The sequence below is a fragment of the Apteryx mantelli genome, chromosome 6 (genome assembly GCF_036417845.1).
Source record: "Apteryx mantelli isolate bAptMan1 chromosome 6, bAptMan1.hap1, whole genome shotgun sequence".
Lineage (NCBI taxonomy): Eukaryota > Metazoa > Chordata > Aves > Apterygiformes > Apterygidae > Apteryx > Apteryx mantelli.
The window spans coordinates 44,216,110-44,234,970 of record NC_089983.1 but is presented as its reverse complement, the minus strand read 5'-3'; the positions used below and the strand labels follow the sequence as shown (position 1 = coordinate 44,234,970).

The window sequence follows — 18,861 nt, the reverse complement described above, 5'->3', positions numbered from 1 at the left end:
ACTACGCACTGTGCCCTGTATAGAGCATAACGGTTCTTAGAACCATAAAATCACTTAGCAGAACAAATGCATCAACTACTGAGCTGGAGACAGCCGCACCCGGAGAGGGGGTTTAGGGAAGGAACGTGAGGATGTTTCGGCCGGGAATCCCGGCGAAGCGTGAAGAGGTGCTCAGGAGCAGGAACGTCTCCTCGGCCGCAGAAAACAAGGTTCAAAAGAGTTTCCTCTTGCTGAATGTCTCATACTAGACATAGGACAGATTTCCCTGACGCAACTCCACTGAAAATGAAATAAATCCCGCTGAAACCTGTAAGTTTGATTTCTGAATTTATTCATCTTTCGCATTACAAAGTTGACAAGCCATACATGGCCTTTGCAACAAGGCTACTTAGAGGCCAGGACCAGAATTTTGCGTGTTTAATTAAAAATACGAGATAAGCCCTGTGTAACAGCAATAACTCATTCCTAATAAGGGTTTGCGCAGAGCCCGTTAGTGAAGTCCACCTCGTGGGTGCAGCTGGTCCCATTCCAGCGTCACGGCCACCTCCGAGCACCTCCCTTCCGCAGCCCTGGGACACCACAGGTGCAACACCACGAAAATAAAGTGGAAACACGGGAATAGGGAAGCAGTGCTATTAAATGGTATTAGCTGCAGAGAGAGACGCAGGCAACTGCCACGCTTTCACAAGACATGCGGCTGCTTCACACTAGCTAGCAGTACAATATTTTGAAATCACGAGAAGTTGAAGAAATCTAGTTGTGCAACCATCCGAATGGTTGGTTGTGCTGAGCCTGAGGTTTTGCAAGCTGCACTGAGAAGCTGTAGACTACGCATTTGCTCTGCAGAGAGTTTTTAACTGATGGCAATAACATTGCATGTAGGCCATTATCATTTCTTGGGCATCAGTCAGAGGATACATACTGGTTTCTGCAGTGCTTCAGTCGATGGTCCAAGTTACACCTATGCTGATTGTACAATATCTGTACAATAAAGCACAATTTACTGTTTAGTAAGTTCTGCATGCATAGATTAGTACAGAATTAATTACGTATTAAAGCTCACTTAAAACAGCAGACATTAATACTGATTTCTTAATAGGCTCCAAAAGGTATTTATCAAACCTGAAGTAAACTAAACTATTTATAAAGCAAGAAAATTTCTGATTTATTTCAACTGTTAGCAGTTTGTGTCTGACTTAGCTTTTGGATGAAAAAAAGAGATAAAGTTAATTCATGGCTCTATCACTATTGCACTCAGATTGTTGTTAAAAAGCACCTTTCCATCTCTTTCTTCGCTGCATTCAGGCTTTCTTAATTCTTCCATTATCTGCTGTTTTAGTTCAGGAGGAGCAGTTTTAGAAAACTCACAAGCTTCTGTCAAAAAATCCAGCAGCAGCTCCCCATCTGTGTTCCCCTCCATGAAACAGCTGGTTATATCCATGTGGGATGGGAGCTCGTAGAGCTGGTGCTTCAACCCTGCCGAGTCGAGGATCACTTTGATGTCAGCAGAGGTAATGTAAGAGCAAAGATCATTGAGAGGTAAGCGAGACCCATATTTCTTCCACAGCGTTTCCCAGCCGCTGGTTCCTGATGGAGAAATTATAAGGAAAACGCTCAGGAATAAGGACAAAAACCTATTTGAACAAATTGTTGGTCATCTGTTTCGGAAGCGACTGCGGTCCTCGCTGCAAGCTGAGCCTCCCCGGAGTCGGGACACGTGTCATGGAGAAGGGGGTGAAGACCCCTGCCTTGCCACCTTCCCATCCCGGGGTCGAGCGTGCTGGAGCGGACGGACGCACTCCCTTCCCCTGGGCTCCCACCAGCCCCCAGCAGAGGCCAGGGCAGCTCAGTGCATTCACTCCTCACTCCATCCAGTCCCAACACAGCCCACCTCTTCTTCATGCACGAAGCAATGTCAAAGGCCTATATTGCTTGGCGACACCCATCCATAGTTATTCACTATCTATTCAATGGCATCTCCTGTATTTAAGTTGTTCCTTAGGCTTCAGCTGCTGATTTGGAAGACCAAATCCTCTCTTATTCTTTCATCTAGGTATTTTGTGGTCAGTCAGCATGTTGGCTTCACTGAAACACTTTTGCCTCTCTGCTACATGGAATATATAAGGGCTACAGAGCTCCTCATGACTCCAGGACGTGAGGTGGGGCCTTGCCCTGGCTTCAGGGCTGGGGCAGAAGACAGCGAGCTTGCCTCAGCCGTCCCAGATAGCGAACGCGGCACTCGCCCACGCTGGACTGCCTGCGTTGGACCAACGCCAAGGGTGGTCGCACGCCACTGCCCCGCAACGTGGGGCTGTGATTCAGCATTGCTGCTCTAAATCGCTTATAAAAGGATGGCCTAGAATGACCAGACGGGATGAAAATAACTTCAAGCCTAATGAGCAGCTATTGAGGGTTATGACTATAAATCTCCATAACTACCAAAAACAGTTGCTTGGCGGTTTTGCAAATGGTTTATCTGCAAACAGTTATTTATAGTCAAATAAACAGTTTGGTATTTAGAAGAGGGACTACAGTATTTTCTTTCGCCCGGTGGAAACCGAACGCAGAGCACTAATTGCAGGAAATGTGCTGGTGTCAGTGTTGTGTGACTCAGTGCCATTTCCGAGCCGAGCAATTATACACTACCTGAAAGAAGCATTATTATAATAGCTCTCGATAGGCTCAGCATATGGCACTACTTTTGTTTTCAAGATGATGTAAACAGATTTTTTTTTTTTTAATGTGTTAGAAACAACTCCACGTAGCTCTTGCAACTTTCCTGATCCTGTGACAGGTACGGAGCAGGACGAATCGCAGCCGACACTGACTGACCAAGAGCTCTCCTATTAATCCTGTTCCCAGACTGTTTTTTCATTAACACGTCCTAATGTGTTTGTGTTGGCGATGACACTACCTTCATTTTTTTGAAATGAGCTTTGTTCGGCTTGTCTTTCAGTACCTCTTTTTGTTTTAGCACTTATTCTCACAGCAGCTGCATCTTCTTTCCCTTCCCTACACTCTTCTTTCCCTCATGGTTTTCCCCCTTCCTTTACTCTCTGCTATTCTGAGCTCTACTTCTCTTTTCCACTTTCTTGTTGGCCACAGAAGCCAGGTTTGCAGAAGAAACACCCATTGCTGCTCACCGGTGTTTCCATCACTCCTACGTCTGAACATAGAAGAGTTAAATACAGCCACGCAGGCATGGTGAATCGTGCTGCAGCGCTCGAGAGAAGAAAGAGGAGGAAAGGGAAAACACAGACCCACCTGGCCCAGAGAGAACTTCAGATATTTTTCATAAGTTCAAATTTTTAATCAAAAGAAATTTGAATAGATGTGTATCCCTTTCTGTATTCAAATTTCATTAATATCCAAAATGCCCAAACAGGGGAGCTTCCATTACCGTACTCAGGTTATCAGTAACAGCCTGATATCATGATCTATGCTCATGCAGCCAAAGAACAAGAACGGTAACTCAGATCATTTAAAATACAGATTTCTTGTAGTAAACTGCTTGCAAACACTTTCAGACATTTTGGAAAAAAGTATTTAGAATAAATTCAGCTCGGAGAAATGTTGCTTCTCTGCAGAAAGCTCGTGAACACAAAAACGAAACTTCATCAAAAACATTATATTTTGTAGATGTGCCCAAATTCAATAAAAATTAAGCATAAAGCTCTGAACAAATAAACTTAACATTCCCGAAAAATTATCAGCTGTGACTGTTTACTAAAACTCCCATAGCTTAAGTGAGGCAAATTAAAGGCTTTCTAGAGTCACATTTAGACTCCGCCACTACAGTATCTTTAGCATATCTTGCCCAGAGCGTTATAAGGTCCCAGTTTATTCTGCTCCCACACTTGCCTGCTGCATTGACCGTACAGCATCTCTTGCAGCTCTGAAACAGCCTAAGAATGGGGTTTTCTACATAAAAGGATGATATTAAGGAAACGGGCAGTTTGCGAAGAAAATGAACCATATGTGCTGCAACACCTGCTGTAGGGCACGACCGAGCCCCAGCGTAGCCGTTTGCTTCATACTGCAAGTCTCCATGTAATGTGGTGCCGGCTTCTGGAAAGGCTTTTAGATGAACGAGCTTTAGCAGAGGCCAAAGGACCTCCTGCGAGCGCCATCAGCAGGACAAAGCCTCTCAGCAGATTTAAACAGGTATAGATGAAGAGACACCACTTATTACCCAGCCAGTTCACACAACCTCTCTCTGTGATAAAGCAACTCAGGCTATTTTAAATAAAAATAAATGCCAGCTTATAGCTGGCCTGCGTTGAAATGACGTGCGCTCATGGGAACCCCCAAAACCTTCGCCAACTCTCTCCAAATGGAGTGGCACGCGTGGCCTTACCTGACACCAGGATAATGAGGAGCTTCGCCTGAGCCTCCAGGAGCTGGTGGAAATACCGGATGGTGGCTGGGATGTCTTTCACGTAGTACAGCATCTGGAAAGAGCAGAAACACTTGCAGATACATGATCCTGGGCAGTGGGTTTCCCTGAAGATTAGATGCAAACCCAGGGGAGACCACCACTGCGGGGCAGCCATGGGGCCGCGGAGCGTATGTGGTCTGCAGAGCAAGTTCACATTCCTTTCTTAACCTGAGATGGAAAAATACGCCTCTTAGCCATGAAGACAAGGCTTGTAATGGCTTCAGTAAAGTTAGCAACACAAAGGCAATTTCACGGAGAGGACAAGGACCTTTGAGAACACTAGTTAAAATGGATTTTTAGTTGACTCCCACCCACAGTCTGGTTAATAGGACTACTGTGCTCAAAGCTGCTTTACGGTAACTCATCTTTCATTTTTGCAGTTCACTTACACTTAAGTGCTTTAAATTACAGGGAAATAAACTCACCTTTCTTTCCCTGAAAGTGGATAATGAGGTCACATACTTCATGCATACTTTTAAGAGCCAGATCTTTGACAACATTTACTTTGCAGAGACTTTTACCTGAACCATATGAATGAAGTCCCATTTTTTAGACTCTTTTTCTGCATTCATTCGACTTTCATATTCATGAGCTGTCTCCTTGTGCCAGGTAAACTTTATGTTCTCGAGGTTTGATGTCTTCGCTACACGCTCTAAAATATGGGAGATGACAGTGCAGAGTTATCTTAATTGCAAATACAGGATCAATTTTCATTCAGAATTGTAGTATGTCCAAAAGTTATATTTAAATAGGAAGTTTTGGTACCACTTCAACACAGCAATGGAATATTTAAAATATTGAGCCTGTATTTCACAAGGTGGCTGTCCAGATCATTGTAGGATGAAGACTTACTTAAGAGGAGCTGATGCTGCTCACATCAGGATTTGAATTTGGCAGTGAGCATAAAATTCCTTGATTCCTCCATGGGATCCTCAAAGCCCAGGCATCTGAGACCAAGGCCTGGCTTATTACAGCAAGCGGACAGTTAGACCCATGGCCAAAGAGCCTCCAACTGCAAGTGTGCTTAGATCGCGGTTGCAATTTCCCAGAAGAAAGGCTGTGGTAGCAATGGTGGCGTAAGAGCCTCCTACCACACTCTGGTGCCCGAGTCAACAGCTCTTCTGGGGCCGCCACGTAAGCCGCATTGCAAATGCACCCAGATGATTAGCCTGCAAGGGGGTAATTAAAAAGCTGGTGGGATCAATGGTCTGGCCCCACAAAGAGCTGCAGAGGACACCGGGGGGGCTGGCTCCCCATGGCCAGGTGCGCAAGGACTGGCTTATAGCAGAAATCAGCAGGCTGATGTCCCCATTTCTGCCCTTATTCAGGCTCCGTTAGTCCTTGTCAGCTTAAAAAACAAAAGGAAATGCTTCTCTGTGGCTGGCTCAAGCTGCATGAAAACGTGTGGACCATAGTAAATGCTAATGAGACCACAAGAGGCTCATTTCATGCTAAATGGGAGAATGGTTGACGACCTCTTTGCTTAGGACTTGCCAAAGCAATGTAGGCTGCTGTGGAAAATCCACAGGGCTGAGCAGAAGCTCAGCCATGGCAGTGGGTTTCCCCAAGACGGACAGAATAAATACGAGAGCTTCAGCGTGGGTCAAAGGGGCTGTGTTTTGGAGAGAAGCATGATTAGAAACTAGAGAAGGGCAGAGGGAGCAAACGATTCATTCTGGGAGCACGTTCCTAGGAAGGTGGTGGAGGAGAGGAGCTTCGCATGGTGAGTCCAGACCCCGTCCCTTGACATTTGGCTCCTACTGTGGTCAGTTAAGTGAGATTCTTCAAAACCCCACAGTTTTGGCCAGCTACTTCAGGTAAAAGGGATAATAGCATGAACAGACCGAAGACTGTTATAGAGAGTGGTACAAGGCTTGTTTTCAGACCTCAATGCAATGAACATCCAGCGACTGAGTGTGAGGAAATGGAAAGGCTGGAGAAGAGGATTCCAAGTATAAGATATACTGAGGGTCCTGATTCATCACTGCATTTCTTCACTTTTATGGGAGTGAAAGTGAGGGATAATTTTGTATTTAAGGGGATGCTGGCACGCTAATGTCCATCTGCTGGCATATGGAGCTCATCTCAACGTGCTCTTGCTCACCGCTCTGGATTGCTCCAGGACAAAGCTAGCCCTGATGTGATTCCTTTGCTTCAGTGGAGTTACATAAATTTAAAAATTAAATGGCCCAAAGGCAGCCTGAGCCTTAGCTACAGAACACATGTTCAAAACAACATGATTTGCTGAGACCAGTGCCTTTATACCACTAATCAAAATGTTTCTCTGTTTAGGCTCTGATTATTACATATCCCTGTAGGATAGATGAGGAGCAGCCCATCAGTGCTTATCTCCTTTCTTTTGCAGTTGGAAATGGGCTACCACTTCTGGATGCTGCTGTTGCTGTTACTCTGTTCGCTCCCATTTATCAGTCACTGGCTCCTGTGCTAGCAGTTCGGATTTAATTGCTATTTTAAACTCAGGCTTCATTCAGCAGCAGATCTTATCATCATCACAAATAATCTGGCACAATCTGGTTCCATCTAATTGCTCGACAGTCTGCAAAGAGATGTGAGGAAGAAAACCGAATTGCTGACCAGTGTGGGCTTTTAAAGCTGAAATTTCAGAAGGGCAAACTCATTCCGACTATGGGAAGTTGCTGCCCAAAGAGTCATTGGAACCCAAAATGTACCACCTTAACAGGTGTGAAAAGTTCCCCTTAATTTTCTTCTCAATCCCAGGCAGATTTTTGCCTGGGTCCAAAGCTATTCCTGCGGCCTTGACTTGCAGTGCAATTTGACCGAATGCAATTGCGTTGTGCCATGCAGGCAACTGCAGAGCAGCTCAGCTGCCATGCAGCCGAAATGCAGGCCATGGCCATCAAGGGGACCAGGAATCGGGGAAACTCAAAGCTTGGCCACAGGACTCATATTTGAGGAGAGTCTCTCATAAGAGACATTCTAAGAGAAAGCACCAATTGTCATGTCCCAGAAAAAATGCTTTGCTCATAAGTTTGGCTTATCCTAACCAAGGAGAAAATAGCTGGTTAGGCAGAAAATTTAACTACCAAGTCCTCAGAGGCATAGCTAATGTTTTCAATTCTCCCAGGAAAATCTTAGGGCTCAGAAACCTAATTAATGATACCTACTGGGGACATGATTAATTACCAAATAAGAAAGTTTAAAGAAGGAAATTTAGATGAATATTTCATCTTTATTTTAGCATAAAACTTCGAATAAGGACAACATTTTACACTTTCTCTAACTTTCTACTGGGAAAAAAAACTCACCAAAATAGGATTGTGCAGCCAACGAATTGGCAGTAGACTGTGAGACCACTGGGAGGTTTCAGCAGAAATGCAGTCTCACGTAGCACATGGTCCTCAGCACAGACAGGACGGAAAAGGTATGTGGAAGTGCCCGAGCTGCCTAATACATCGACAGGGCAAACCTGACCCATGCTCCGTGGCTCAGCCTCTGCCGTCTCCAGCCGGAGCAGTGCAAAAGCCAGGAAGCTTGCGCTAGGGGTCTGTGACAGGGCTGCCGGGACGGCAGTGGTTGCTCGTGAATGCCCTTTGCGCTCACGTCTCTATTTCTCCTTTTAACAGATCAGAACCATGTAATGCAGAGGCAATTAGCAAAAAACACTCGTGAGTTTATAGTGTGGTGGTATTTACTATGGTCTAGACCATTTCCAGTGATGCTGAAGACGTTCATCCATTACTGGCACGTTCTTCCAGCAGACACCTCTATACAAGGCTATAATTACCTGCTGGGTAATGCCTAGTGGATGTTAAACCAGTAATAAACCAATGAAGTAATCAAACTGGGATATTATTTAATGCTCAGTTTGTGAGGCAACTTGACCAAAGCACCAATGCTAACCCCCACTACTCCGTGGAAAATCCTATGGTTTTCTTAACAAACACCGCTCAGCGTGACAGTGAGGTTTACTTATGTAATATTTGGAGACAATTTTTAAAATACTTAGGCGAGAACTACTGTGAAACACTAAAATTGCAGCTTTCCCTGTAACGTTGCTCCAGGATCCTGATTCAGGGCAAGTTAAAGGAGAAGAACTCTCTCTGCAATGTGGAGATTTTATTTTATTACCATACAATCACACATCGGTTCCCACATTGCTTAGCTTTCAAAATCTAACCACATAGCAATTTAGGGTGGCATGACTGCACAGGATAACACAGGCTCCTCTGCCCAGACTGTTGAAGTGTTTTGCCAAACCATATTTTGCGTATATGGACACTGCAAAAAATCTGTCTAGTCCCAAGTGTTCCCACACCAAGGTCTTTGCAGGGTAAGGGACTACAATTTTAATGAGAAAGTGAATATTGTTGAAAAGGCAGTGACAGAAAAAAAGGATGAAATACATAGAATGACCTTTTTAACTTTTAAGAGCAAATTCAGCCAAGAAAGCCTTTGAATGGGAGGTCATCCAGTATTCAACTCTTTTTAATGTATTTAATGCATTTGATGTAAATGTAATGTAGCTAACATAAAAATACCTTTGTAGCTGAAGATTTGCCCAGCATTTGGCTCTATCACCTCGTTGTTGATGGTAACTCCTGGGTACCTGGCTTGCACTTTCGAGAGCATCTGCAGGTCAATCTCACCTGGGGAAAAAGGCAGCATCACGCACAAGAGCAAAGCAACGCGCAGGCAGTTATCCCCAGCAGCAGGTCCCACGCTTGCAGACTGATGCCTGCCATTTATGTATGGAAAATGTATCACGCGGGCAATGGAGTTGTAGGTATTTTATATTCTTGGCTTGCCTGGACCCTTCCATTAAGGATACAGCTCTAGCATGTGAGAAAATAAATATTGGTCCCAGCAATCTTCATTCCTCCTCTCTGGTTATCAGCTAGCTACAGTCAGTGCTATCCTGTGAACGTATATTCTCTGGTCGCAGCCTAACCTCTTGGGTTACACGCACAGTTTGTGGCTGTCTAACTTCCTGTTTATATAGAGTACCCCACAACGGACTGTATTTTCTGCCTATCTTTCTCTCCATTTACCATCGAGAGCTTGGGGAGACGATGCTCCTTGGCCACCAGTCCAGGGACATTATCTGTGAGGCTTCACTAGCTTCCTCAGGGCCCACTTTTGCTCAACGCACTTGAATAAATATGCGTGGAGAGCACTCTTATACCCGTGGGAGCTGCACCGAGGCAGGCAAGGGTCTAACAAGGGGTGGAGGACCCTCCGGGGTCAGAAAACATCACTATGGTGGTTGGGCTCATCTTCTTCCCCTCCCACAGCTTTGCTGCTGGATTTTGGAGTGAGTCTTCACGACGTCTGTACCACCTCTGTGTCCCTCATGGTCCTTACTGCACCTGGGCTCCCACCAGCCCAAGTCATCTCCACTTTACAGAAGAATTGAGGTACGAAAGACTCACTCAAGAAAATACTTTATTAAGTATTTTAAATAAGTATATAAGAGATTGCAGCCATAATGTGAGTGCTGGAGCTCAACCCACCCTCCCCCCCAGTGGCTCCTTTTTGATATGATGAGGTTTCCGCCTGCTTGGCCCTATATGGGCCACCACAGCTTGAAAGTCCAAGGGCTTCACCTTTTCCTAAATGTCTCTGTGCCAATAGGCCCTAAGCATGAAACATGAAAAGTGAGGATGAGTTTGATCTCTTCAGACTCAAGTGTCTTTCTTAAAGCCCTTGGTAAGACCAAAGTTTACACGGCAGCTGTCTAAGCATGCTCTTTCAAGGAAGGGAAATTGCATTTCTGAAGTAGCTGTGGTTTTGCTATCACTACAAACCTTGCATTTTATTGAAAATCAGAGCAAAGTATGCTGTTAGCAGGCTGCCACGGTGAAATCTGGGAACATGGAATTTTTAATTAACTACTACAATTTTTTTTTTTTTTACCAACTTTCTGTAAAAATGGATTATCCCTTTGAAAAGGCTGTGCAGGTTCCAATTAAAAAAATTTTTGAATTTCACATTTCCATATGCTGATAGGTTAATATATTCCATTCCCTTCTTTTGTGGCCAAACCACTCTTGTATTGTTTTTAACCAAAAAAATAACTTTGATTCATAATTTAATCCACAGCCTTAATTGACTTCAGATAGCTCTTTTATATGCAAACAAGTGTCCTGAGGCATTTTACAGTCAAATCTGCGGCAGCTTGCATTATCAACAATTTGGCAATTAGGCTATTGGAATTATTTAAACTCTCCAACACAATTACCTTTTAAAGGCTACCACTATGTTCACCATTAAGTTTCTAATTAAACATTTTACGTAACGGGATAGTTTATAGCACAGTTGCTATTTTATAGCAGCGTTGATGTCTTTTATGGCTTTTAAAGGTACAGGAAGCGGCGCGCCGGAGCGTGAACTTAATCAGGCGCAGGCTGTAGGCGAAGGCAGACTCCTTGGATGGGCTGTGGTAATGGGACATGAACGTGATGGTAAATGGTTATCTCCTGCCGCAGAAAAAGTGCAGAAGAGGTGGACAAGGGAAAAAGCAGCCCTTTCCTTCGGTGCTGCCACCCAGTACGGAGGCGCATGGAGGAGCTCTGTGCAGCCCCCGAAAAGCTAAGGGCTCCTGCTTGCCTTTGAACAAGAAATTTTTTGGCAAATTTGCCCTCATCGCCCACCGAGGCCTCGCAGCAGCGACTTTTGGAGGTCGGGAGCAGCTCCCGATGGACCCGCATGGTCCTTAGCGCTCTCCAAGCCAAGGAGGAGCTGTTGTGGGTTTTTTTCTTATTTCCATGGCAAAATGAGCTTTGTCACTGTATTGATTCAATATCCACCATGCTAAGCTGGAGCGTCTCTGCTTAGAGAGTTAAATACCTCACTGACTGACTGAGTAAAACATTCCTGTTAAAAACAACATTTTTTCTGGCAGAAGAATGGTTTCCCTTGTTTGGAAAGAAAAATTCCCACACTGGCACACTCTCTATTTTATAACCAATACCCAGCATTTACATACAGCTATTTCTACTTGTAAGGAAAGATCGACAAAGCTGGGATTAGCCTTCAGAGATGGCATGACTAGTGCATTTAAACTAAATTAACTATTCATATAAAATTGAAGTTCAATGACTTAATGGGCAGAGCAGAATTAGGAAACAGAGGTTTTAATTAAGGGGGATCTGAGCAAGAATCCCATGGAAAGAAGCCGCTCTTTATGGTATCGGTGTCATTTTTTCACCTAGCTAACTTCAGATAAGAGACCTAGCACATCTCTCCTGCTGATACAGATCCCAGTGGGATCTGGTCAGAAGATGGACATCCAACCCTGGGCATGCCGGCATGGCTCTACCACTGCAGCCACGTGCCAGCGATGGGAAGAGGGGGGGAAATTGCATGCAGGCAAGGTTGGAGGTGTCCGTGTGTCTGCACAGCCGCCTCTCGGCAAGCGGCACACCAGAGCTGTCCGTGCGTGCATGCCTGGAGCACATTGTAAGCACTGGTGCGCTGGGAACGGCAGCGGCAGAAGGGGCTTGTGCAGCGACCGCAGTCAGCAACAGCTCACAGGCAAAACCGAGGTGAGCAGCGGCCAGCATACAGCACCGGGCAAGAGGTATCAGGGAAGGGAGTTTGCCAAATCAGCAAGTAGTTAGGGGGAGAGTAATTGCAATGAAAGCAATAATTAATTTAATATTCTGAGGAATCCCAGACATAATGACATTTCGCATAGAAACACGATGGACTTGTTCAGGAAAGACCGGAGCTGACCTTTCAGAAAAGGTGCATTTCCTACCCCAATCCTTTCTGTGATTTGTAATCCTCTGCTCTTTGAAAAAGGGTAAAAGTATATCAATATTGAAGTTCATAGCATACCTGCACCGCCACCAACGCTTAGAATATTGATTGTAGACTTCCCATTTCCGATACTGCAAAACATTATTTATAAATTTTAGGATAGCTACCCAGGAGACAGTGTTACATACATTGTGCGACGCACCAGAGATCCTATGGAGATTAAAACCCGTGGGACGAAATCAAACGCAATATGTATATGTGGATGTAGATCTATGCCTATGAGCTGGCAGGCAGGAGCAGATGCAGAACTCTGCTTTTCAGAGATTTCTGAATTTTTTCAGAGATTTCTGAATTTTTTCAGAGATTTCTGAGTTTTGGTGACTCACAGAGGAGATCTGCTTTTCTTATGAGTGCACACAAGCAGAAGCAACCACACGCTTGCTTCATGCCAGTGCTTAGAGGTGCACGCATCTACATGTGCACAAATATATAGGTGTTTTATTGTGTGCATTTGCTCCTGGATCGCATTTGGCTTGGTTTTAACTTTAAACTGTGGGGAATTGGTGGTGCCTAAAGCCAGGGTGATGGCATTGAGCAAAGTGCAGGGGAGGAAGGAAACAGGGCAGCGGTCAGGAGAAAAGCAAATGCCTAGCCAAAGGGCAAGCGGCCATGGCCACAAGCTGCTGTAAGGGCATTTCCACTGGATTTAAGAAAAACATTCTTCGCAATGAGCGTGGTTGAGCCCTTGAACAGGGGCCCGGCGAGGCTGTAGCACCTCCGTCCCTGGAGACATACAAAACTCAAGCAGATGCAGCCGATCGGCCTGCTTTCTGCCTTAAATCAGCAGTGTCGCCCCAGATTCATCTCCAAAGATTTCCAAAGAAAAACCCCTTTGTCAGAAAAATTGCAGTCATCTCCGCTGTGTCCCAGCTGCCTGCTGTCCTCATCAGTCTGCAAAGTCAGTCTGCGGTTTGGCTTTTCCGACAAAAGCCCCGAGGCGGTTACCTGGATATGACACCGGGCAGCTGCTTCTCGATGAATTCCTGCATACACTGGTGCTCAGTTGAGTTCTCAAGGAAGACACGGAAAGACTCAACGTATCTGCCGTGGTCGGCGATCAGGCTCCTCATGGTAGGCGCCGCAGTGGGTGCACAGAAGAAGAGGACCGCTCGGCTCTTCCCTTATCGCTGCTTTCAGACCTAGTAAAGAAATAACAAATAACAGGCGGAGAAGGGTTAAAGGTTTCAAACATCTCACAGATGACACATCCAGCTCGAGTTCGGTGTTGGTTGGATACCACCAAAGGGGTCGAAGAAGCTGCAGGTGCGTGGTCGCACCGGATTTGCTCCCCATCCTTGGCCTGCCACTTTATATTCGAAACCGAGCACCTAAGAAAGCGTTACACAGCTCCGTGAGAGAAGATGCAGATGAGGTTTGAGCCGCAAACAGCAATACCTCATCTTTAATCTCCACAGAGGATATGCCAGCAATTTTTAACTGTGATGACACAGGGCTCTGTTAAAGCCCAGGAAATGGTTTTCAGATGGTTCTTAAATAAAAGGAAATCTCCCCCATTTCCTGGAGGCATGGAGAGGCTTGAAAGACATGGTCTGGATGAGAAGGCAGCACAGCACACATCTCCAGAGACCCTCGCAGGTGTCGCCATCTAGCTTTCAGTCTTTTGATATTCTTAAAGGGGATTCTGATGGTGGGGTGAAAACAATAAAAACCTTATAAATACACTCTTTATTTTGCTGCTGCTTCTGACGATAATGGTATGATTCCCACGGGCAAAGTCATTAATTCACAAAAGCTGCGTAAATGACTGGAACAGATGTAGTTTTAAGCCCAGTTTACACTTAGAGAAATGGGAACAGGGAGATGATATGTGACATGGAAATATCAGCCAGTTTTCTGCGGGAAGGACTGCAACGGCAGCCAAGGCACATCCACCACACATTTGCTAGGTTTGTATTCTTGGGTCAATGTTGGTCAGAAAAAAAGAAGTCTTTTCAGTGAGTACATGCCCCGTGACACAGAAGTAAAGGCACAAGGGAAAGGATCTCGAGGGGACACACGGTTCATCACCCCGCCTCAGGTATCAACAAGAAACTTATTTCTGACAGATGTTTATCTAACCAGTTCTTAAAAATGAATAATGGAGGTGGTGCAATTTCTGCAACCAATTCATTCTAGTGATTCACATCAGAAAATTTTCTGATGTGAAACCTAAATTCCCCTCACTGCAATTTAAGTCCATTACTTCTTGTCCTCAATGACAAGAAAAATAGAGGACTCCTCTGCCTCCGTGCAGGTACCAGTATCTAAAGATGGCACCAGTTCTCCCTACTGATGACTTCTACCAGCTCACTGTCTCCTCCGCTTATCTCTCAGAGGTTATGGTCTGGGGACTTTTGACTATTACTAGTGCTCTCTCTGGACTTTCTCCAGCTGATCCTCTTCGTGCTCGAAGCACAGAAGCCGAGGACCAACACTTGCGTCCAGCCGAGGTCGCGCCAGCTCTGAGCATGGCAGACGGATGGCTTCACCGTCCTTGTCAGGGACACATGCTCCTATGAGGCTCGCCTTTGCTCTCCGAGGTGATTCTGTCCATTGCTTTCAGCTCGTGATCCCGTCACCCCTAGGTCCTTTCAAAGATCGAGTCATCTCCCGTCCTATGTTTGTATCATCGGTTATTCTTTTCTGAGGGTAGAGCTTGGCTCTTGTCCTGATTGAATTACAAGCCATGGGTTTGGGGCTGGATTTTTCCAGGCTGTTTCTCTAATCTTTCATGATCCCTTTGAACTACACTTTTGTCCTCCAGAGTCCTTCCAGTCCTTCCCAGCCTTGTGCCAGCTGCACATTTAATAATAAAAGCCTGCTCCATTCCCCAGTCATGAATGGGGACACAAAATAGCACCAGGCTCAGGTTCACGCCTGTCATAGACTTCCTTTTTGACAGTGAACTGTTGGCTACTTCTTGCTGACTACCTTTTGCAACCAGTTTTCCACCCCTCTAACAGTGGTTGCATCAAGGCCACGTCTTCCTTGCTGGTTTAGGACAATGTCATACGCGACTGTGCTAAAAAGTCTCCATATATGAACTAATCCCTCTACTGACTATTACGTCCCCGGGCGCTCCTCAGCCTTGGGGCAATAACGGCTCCTTGCCCAGAGCACCTCCACTGTCCTCACAGCCACTAAATGAACTTGGAGAAGGCTGGAGAAACCGGCTGGCGAGACCTGGACCGGCTCCCTCCAGGCACCACCGAGGCGGATGCCAGCGCGAGCAGACGCCCCGGAGCTGCCTGGCGTGGGCAGACAACAGGGCTCCCGTCGTCGCTGCACACGGCTGCTGTAATGAGCCTGTTCTCGTCAGATAAGAGCGGTAATCTCGCCTGCACCTTAGCAAGACAGACTAACAAATTGCAGCTGAAGCGACTCCATTATGCGGATGACCATCCCTCAGGCTGGCAGCACAGCATCTGCTCCGTGCACCCCACCGAAATGTGCAGCTAATATGCACGGAAAAAAAATACGTGTTTAGCACTAGGCATTACACAGGCTGCACAAGCTGTGCACCTGGGCGTGCAGGCACACGCCGCACACACAGATAACTGCTCGCTTTTTTCAGGTGACCAGCCTTCAAATCCCGCGAGAAGCCCGAGTTAATCTAGGGGAACCAAAAATAATTTTTTTCCGAGAAAGTAAGAAAAGTGATGGCCTAGTTATATACACAGGGTACGAATGACGTACAGCTATCCCACCTGGGAAAACAAGTGCTATAGTCCACGTCTACCCATTCCTCTGCTCCCTGCAACATCTCACTCTTTAAGTGGATAAAGAGGTTTTGTCATTTGCTATGAAAATATTTTACCACCTTCAATCTTGAAAAAATATTTTATGGTTAATATGAGGAGATTTAACTAATCAAGCTTTTTATGTAACTCCTTCCACTTCCTGTGATTTAATCTGCCCATATCCTGTGCTTGGCTTTCTCTAATAAGAACAGCTGAAATTCATTTTCATGTTAGGTGCAGTTCGAGGAATTTGACTCATTTATTTCATTACACTTTTGGCTGTTCAAATTTGTCTCATTTACTTCGTTATAGGTTTTGCTGTTTGAACTGCAGCCAGTTGACTTTGAAACGAGTAAAGAGAAGGAAGAAAACACTTTCATGAATCAGGCTGATGATACTTTTACATAATAGCTGAAACTTTGGGATAATAAGGTTTGTTTGCGTGTGCTCCCTGCCGTGCTAGTCCCAACTTCTTTGTAATCCCGTAAATAGATTTTGTACTTTTGAAGCCCGATTCTCTGCTTACGCTCCGGTTGCTTGAACCACCCCTGGTTTAGACCGACATGCTATCCAAATTAAACCTGGTGTTAAATGCACTGGAAAACTATTTAAAACTAGCTCCCAAGCTATAAAAACTGTTCAAACCTTCCCCCTGAACTCAGAAAACAAAGCGAGCGTGCCTTAAGCTAACCGCGGCAGGCAAGCGCTTGGGCTTGCCGGCGCAGCCTTGCTTCTCGCTGCCGGATGCCCGCGAAGCAGGGATGGCAGCCGCCTCCGCTCCCCAGGGTTTTCCTGAAACCCCCTGAGCTGCTGCTGCTGCTGCTGCTGCTGCTGCTGCTGCTCGGGTACTTACGCGGGCGAGCCTGCACCCAGCCGGCCGGGTCCCGTGCCACGGAGCAGCCCGCAGCGCAGCCGCAGGCTGGCGACCGCACGCCACGTTCGGGTGAAACCCGAGCGCCGGGCGAGACCGCAGCGGATGCGTTCCTGCGGCGTGCAAGCACTTAACCCTCGCTGGAGCCACCGAGCTCTTCTGAGCTGCTGGCATCCAGCTGCTCCACCACAGCCTGTTTAAAAAAGCAGGGGAAAAACGCGAGTCAAGGGAGGTTTGGGCTAGAGCAGAGCCTTCTGCCGTCCCAGCTGAGCTGCAAAAAGCAGGGAGCCACTTGCACTGCTGTTGTTTCCGGGGTGAAACACGCCCACGGGCCCCGTGCGACGGTGGCAATGCAGGAGGTGACACCACAAGCATCAGCCCCGCTGGCAGGTGAACGCGAGCCAGCAAATGCGAGGGAGTACTGCATCGGTTCCTCCCGTTTCCACCGCGCCGTGCAGGCGGGGACCAGGCAAAACCAAGCTCGAACCCCAGCGCCGCGCCTTGCGCAGGGGAAAAGGAGCCCGGGCACCCCGAAACGCAGCACCCCCCCCCGTGCATTGGTTAGTCCACAGCTGTTTCAGGTGTTGCAATGCCACGTCTCTATTTCAGCGTGAGCTGCTGCCACGTACCGATTTCTAAAGGCTCCCAGTTTCCTTTTCCTAAACACAGGGCTGCACGCGCTCCAAAGCCGAGGTCCCCGACGCGGAGGCGGCAGCCGGAGCCGCGGTCCGTCCCACGCCCGCCGCTGGCTCGCACGGTTATTTCGCAAGAGATGCACGCAACACGAGCGCCAGCGCGCCCCTGGCACCACCCGGAGACGTCTATCAGGTGCTGAGTAGTGTCTCGATGCAAAATAAAACCTTGCCAGTGGTGTATACAAAAGGTGATTCCTGAAAGACTAAAAGTTAAATTAATTTTTTTCCTCCACTCTTGACTTTTAGGAGCGCAGAGAAATGAACAGTTTGCATTGTAAAAACCATATACAGTAATACCAATAATATTAATAAACATACCTTTAAAGACACAGTTGCAGCAAGAAGGGCTGTAGTTTAACATTTAGCCTGTTTACCAAAATAAAGATTGCATATTAGCATTGTTCAGTAAGAGCAACTACAATTGCGTGGAAAGACAACTATATTTTTCCTCCATACGTACAACCCCATTTTCAAAATGCTTTCACCGAATGCGTTGCAATAAACATCGCACAAGAGCGAGTGGAGAAATATTGCGGTGGAGGCGGTTTTGCAACTCGTTCTGCTCCTTGGTCCCAGAGGGGAGCAAAAGCCAGCTGGGAGGGAAGAGCGGATCGAGGCCGGCGGGACGACGTCCAGCAGCTGCTGGTTCGTCAGATAACCGCAGGCCAGGCGAGTGCCCCGCTCCCGGCGAACGCTCATCCCACGGAAATCGCTCCCGCGGAGGGCAGGTCTGAACCCCGCCGGCGGCCCTGGCCCCACGGCAGTGATCAGCACCCCGGGTCAAAACCCACCTGGAGCGGGTCACCAGGGTGTTCCTGCTCCGGGCAGCTCTGGCAACCCACGTAATTAGCATCAGAGCTGCGCAAGCCAGTTAAAAATAAATAAATAAATAGATAAATAAATGAAAAGCATCTGGCCCTTCCTCTCCTCCCCCCACAACCCACTGAAAAAAGCTTTCCCAGTGCCAGTTGCCGTTTAATGGAAAAACCTAAGTTTAGAGAGCCAAAAGTACAAAACCTAGGTGCATCTGGTGCTCTGCATGTTCGATGTCAAGTTTTTTCTGCCGTTCGCTCCGGCGCCAGCCCTGCGCGGTCAAAGCCGTGGCCGCTGCCAGCGCGCTGCCGCCCCGCCACCCCGCGCGGGACCTCCGACGGTACCCTGCCTTTTTTCGCCTCCCTGCGCTATTTTAGCCTGAGCACGTAGTCCTCATGCTGAAAACTTCCGAAACGCGATGACGAAAGCCCCAGGAGTATCGATATTTGGGAAACAAGATCTGTTGCGCATTAAACTGCTCTTAGTCACGGCAGCTTGCGG

The 18,861-nt window shown here is 46.7% G+C and overlaps 1 protein-coding gene across 6 annotated transcripts; it reads right to left on the bottom strand.

Moving 5' to 3' along the window:
* Positions 1-314: 314 nt before the first annotated feature.
* LOC106498438 (histamine N-methyltransferase-like) lies at positions 315-18,096 on the bottom strand. 6 transcript variants are annotated; one of them, XM_013959666.2, is made up of 9 exons: positions 18,033-18,096; positions 17,866-17,913; positions 17,482-17,750; positions 13,187-13,380; positions 12,260-12,312; positions 8,959-9,066; positions 4,960-5,090; positions 4,358-4,451; positions 315-1,587 (listed from the first exon to the last, which is right to left on the bottom strand). In XM_013959666.2, the coding sequence occupies exons 4-9, from the start codon at positions 13,309-13,311 to the stop codon at positions 1,232-1,234; spliced, it is 867 nt and encodes a 288-aa protein (XP_013815120.1). In that variant the 5' UTR covers positions 13,312-13,380; positions 17,482-17,750; positions 17,866-17,913; positions 18,033-18,096; the 3' UTR covers positions 315-1,231. The 6 variants fall into 6 exon arrangements, with proteins under 6 accessions (XP_013815120.1, XP_013815122.1, XP_067154694.1 ...); XM_013959668.2 differs by having other exon boundaries at positions 18,008-18,038; XM_067298593.1 differs by having other exon boundaries at positions 17,866-18,086.
* Positions 18,097-18,861: the final 765 nt, after the last annotated feature.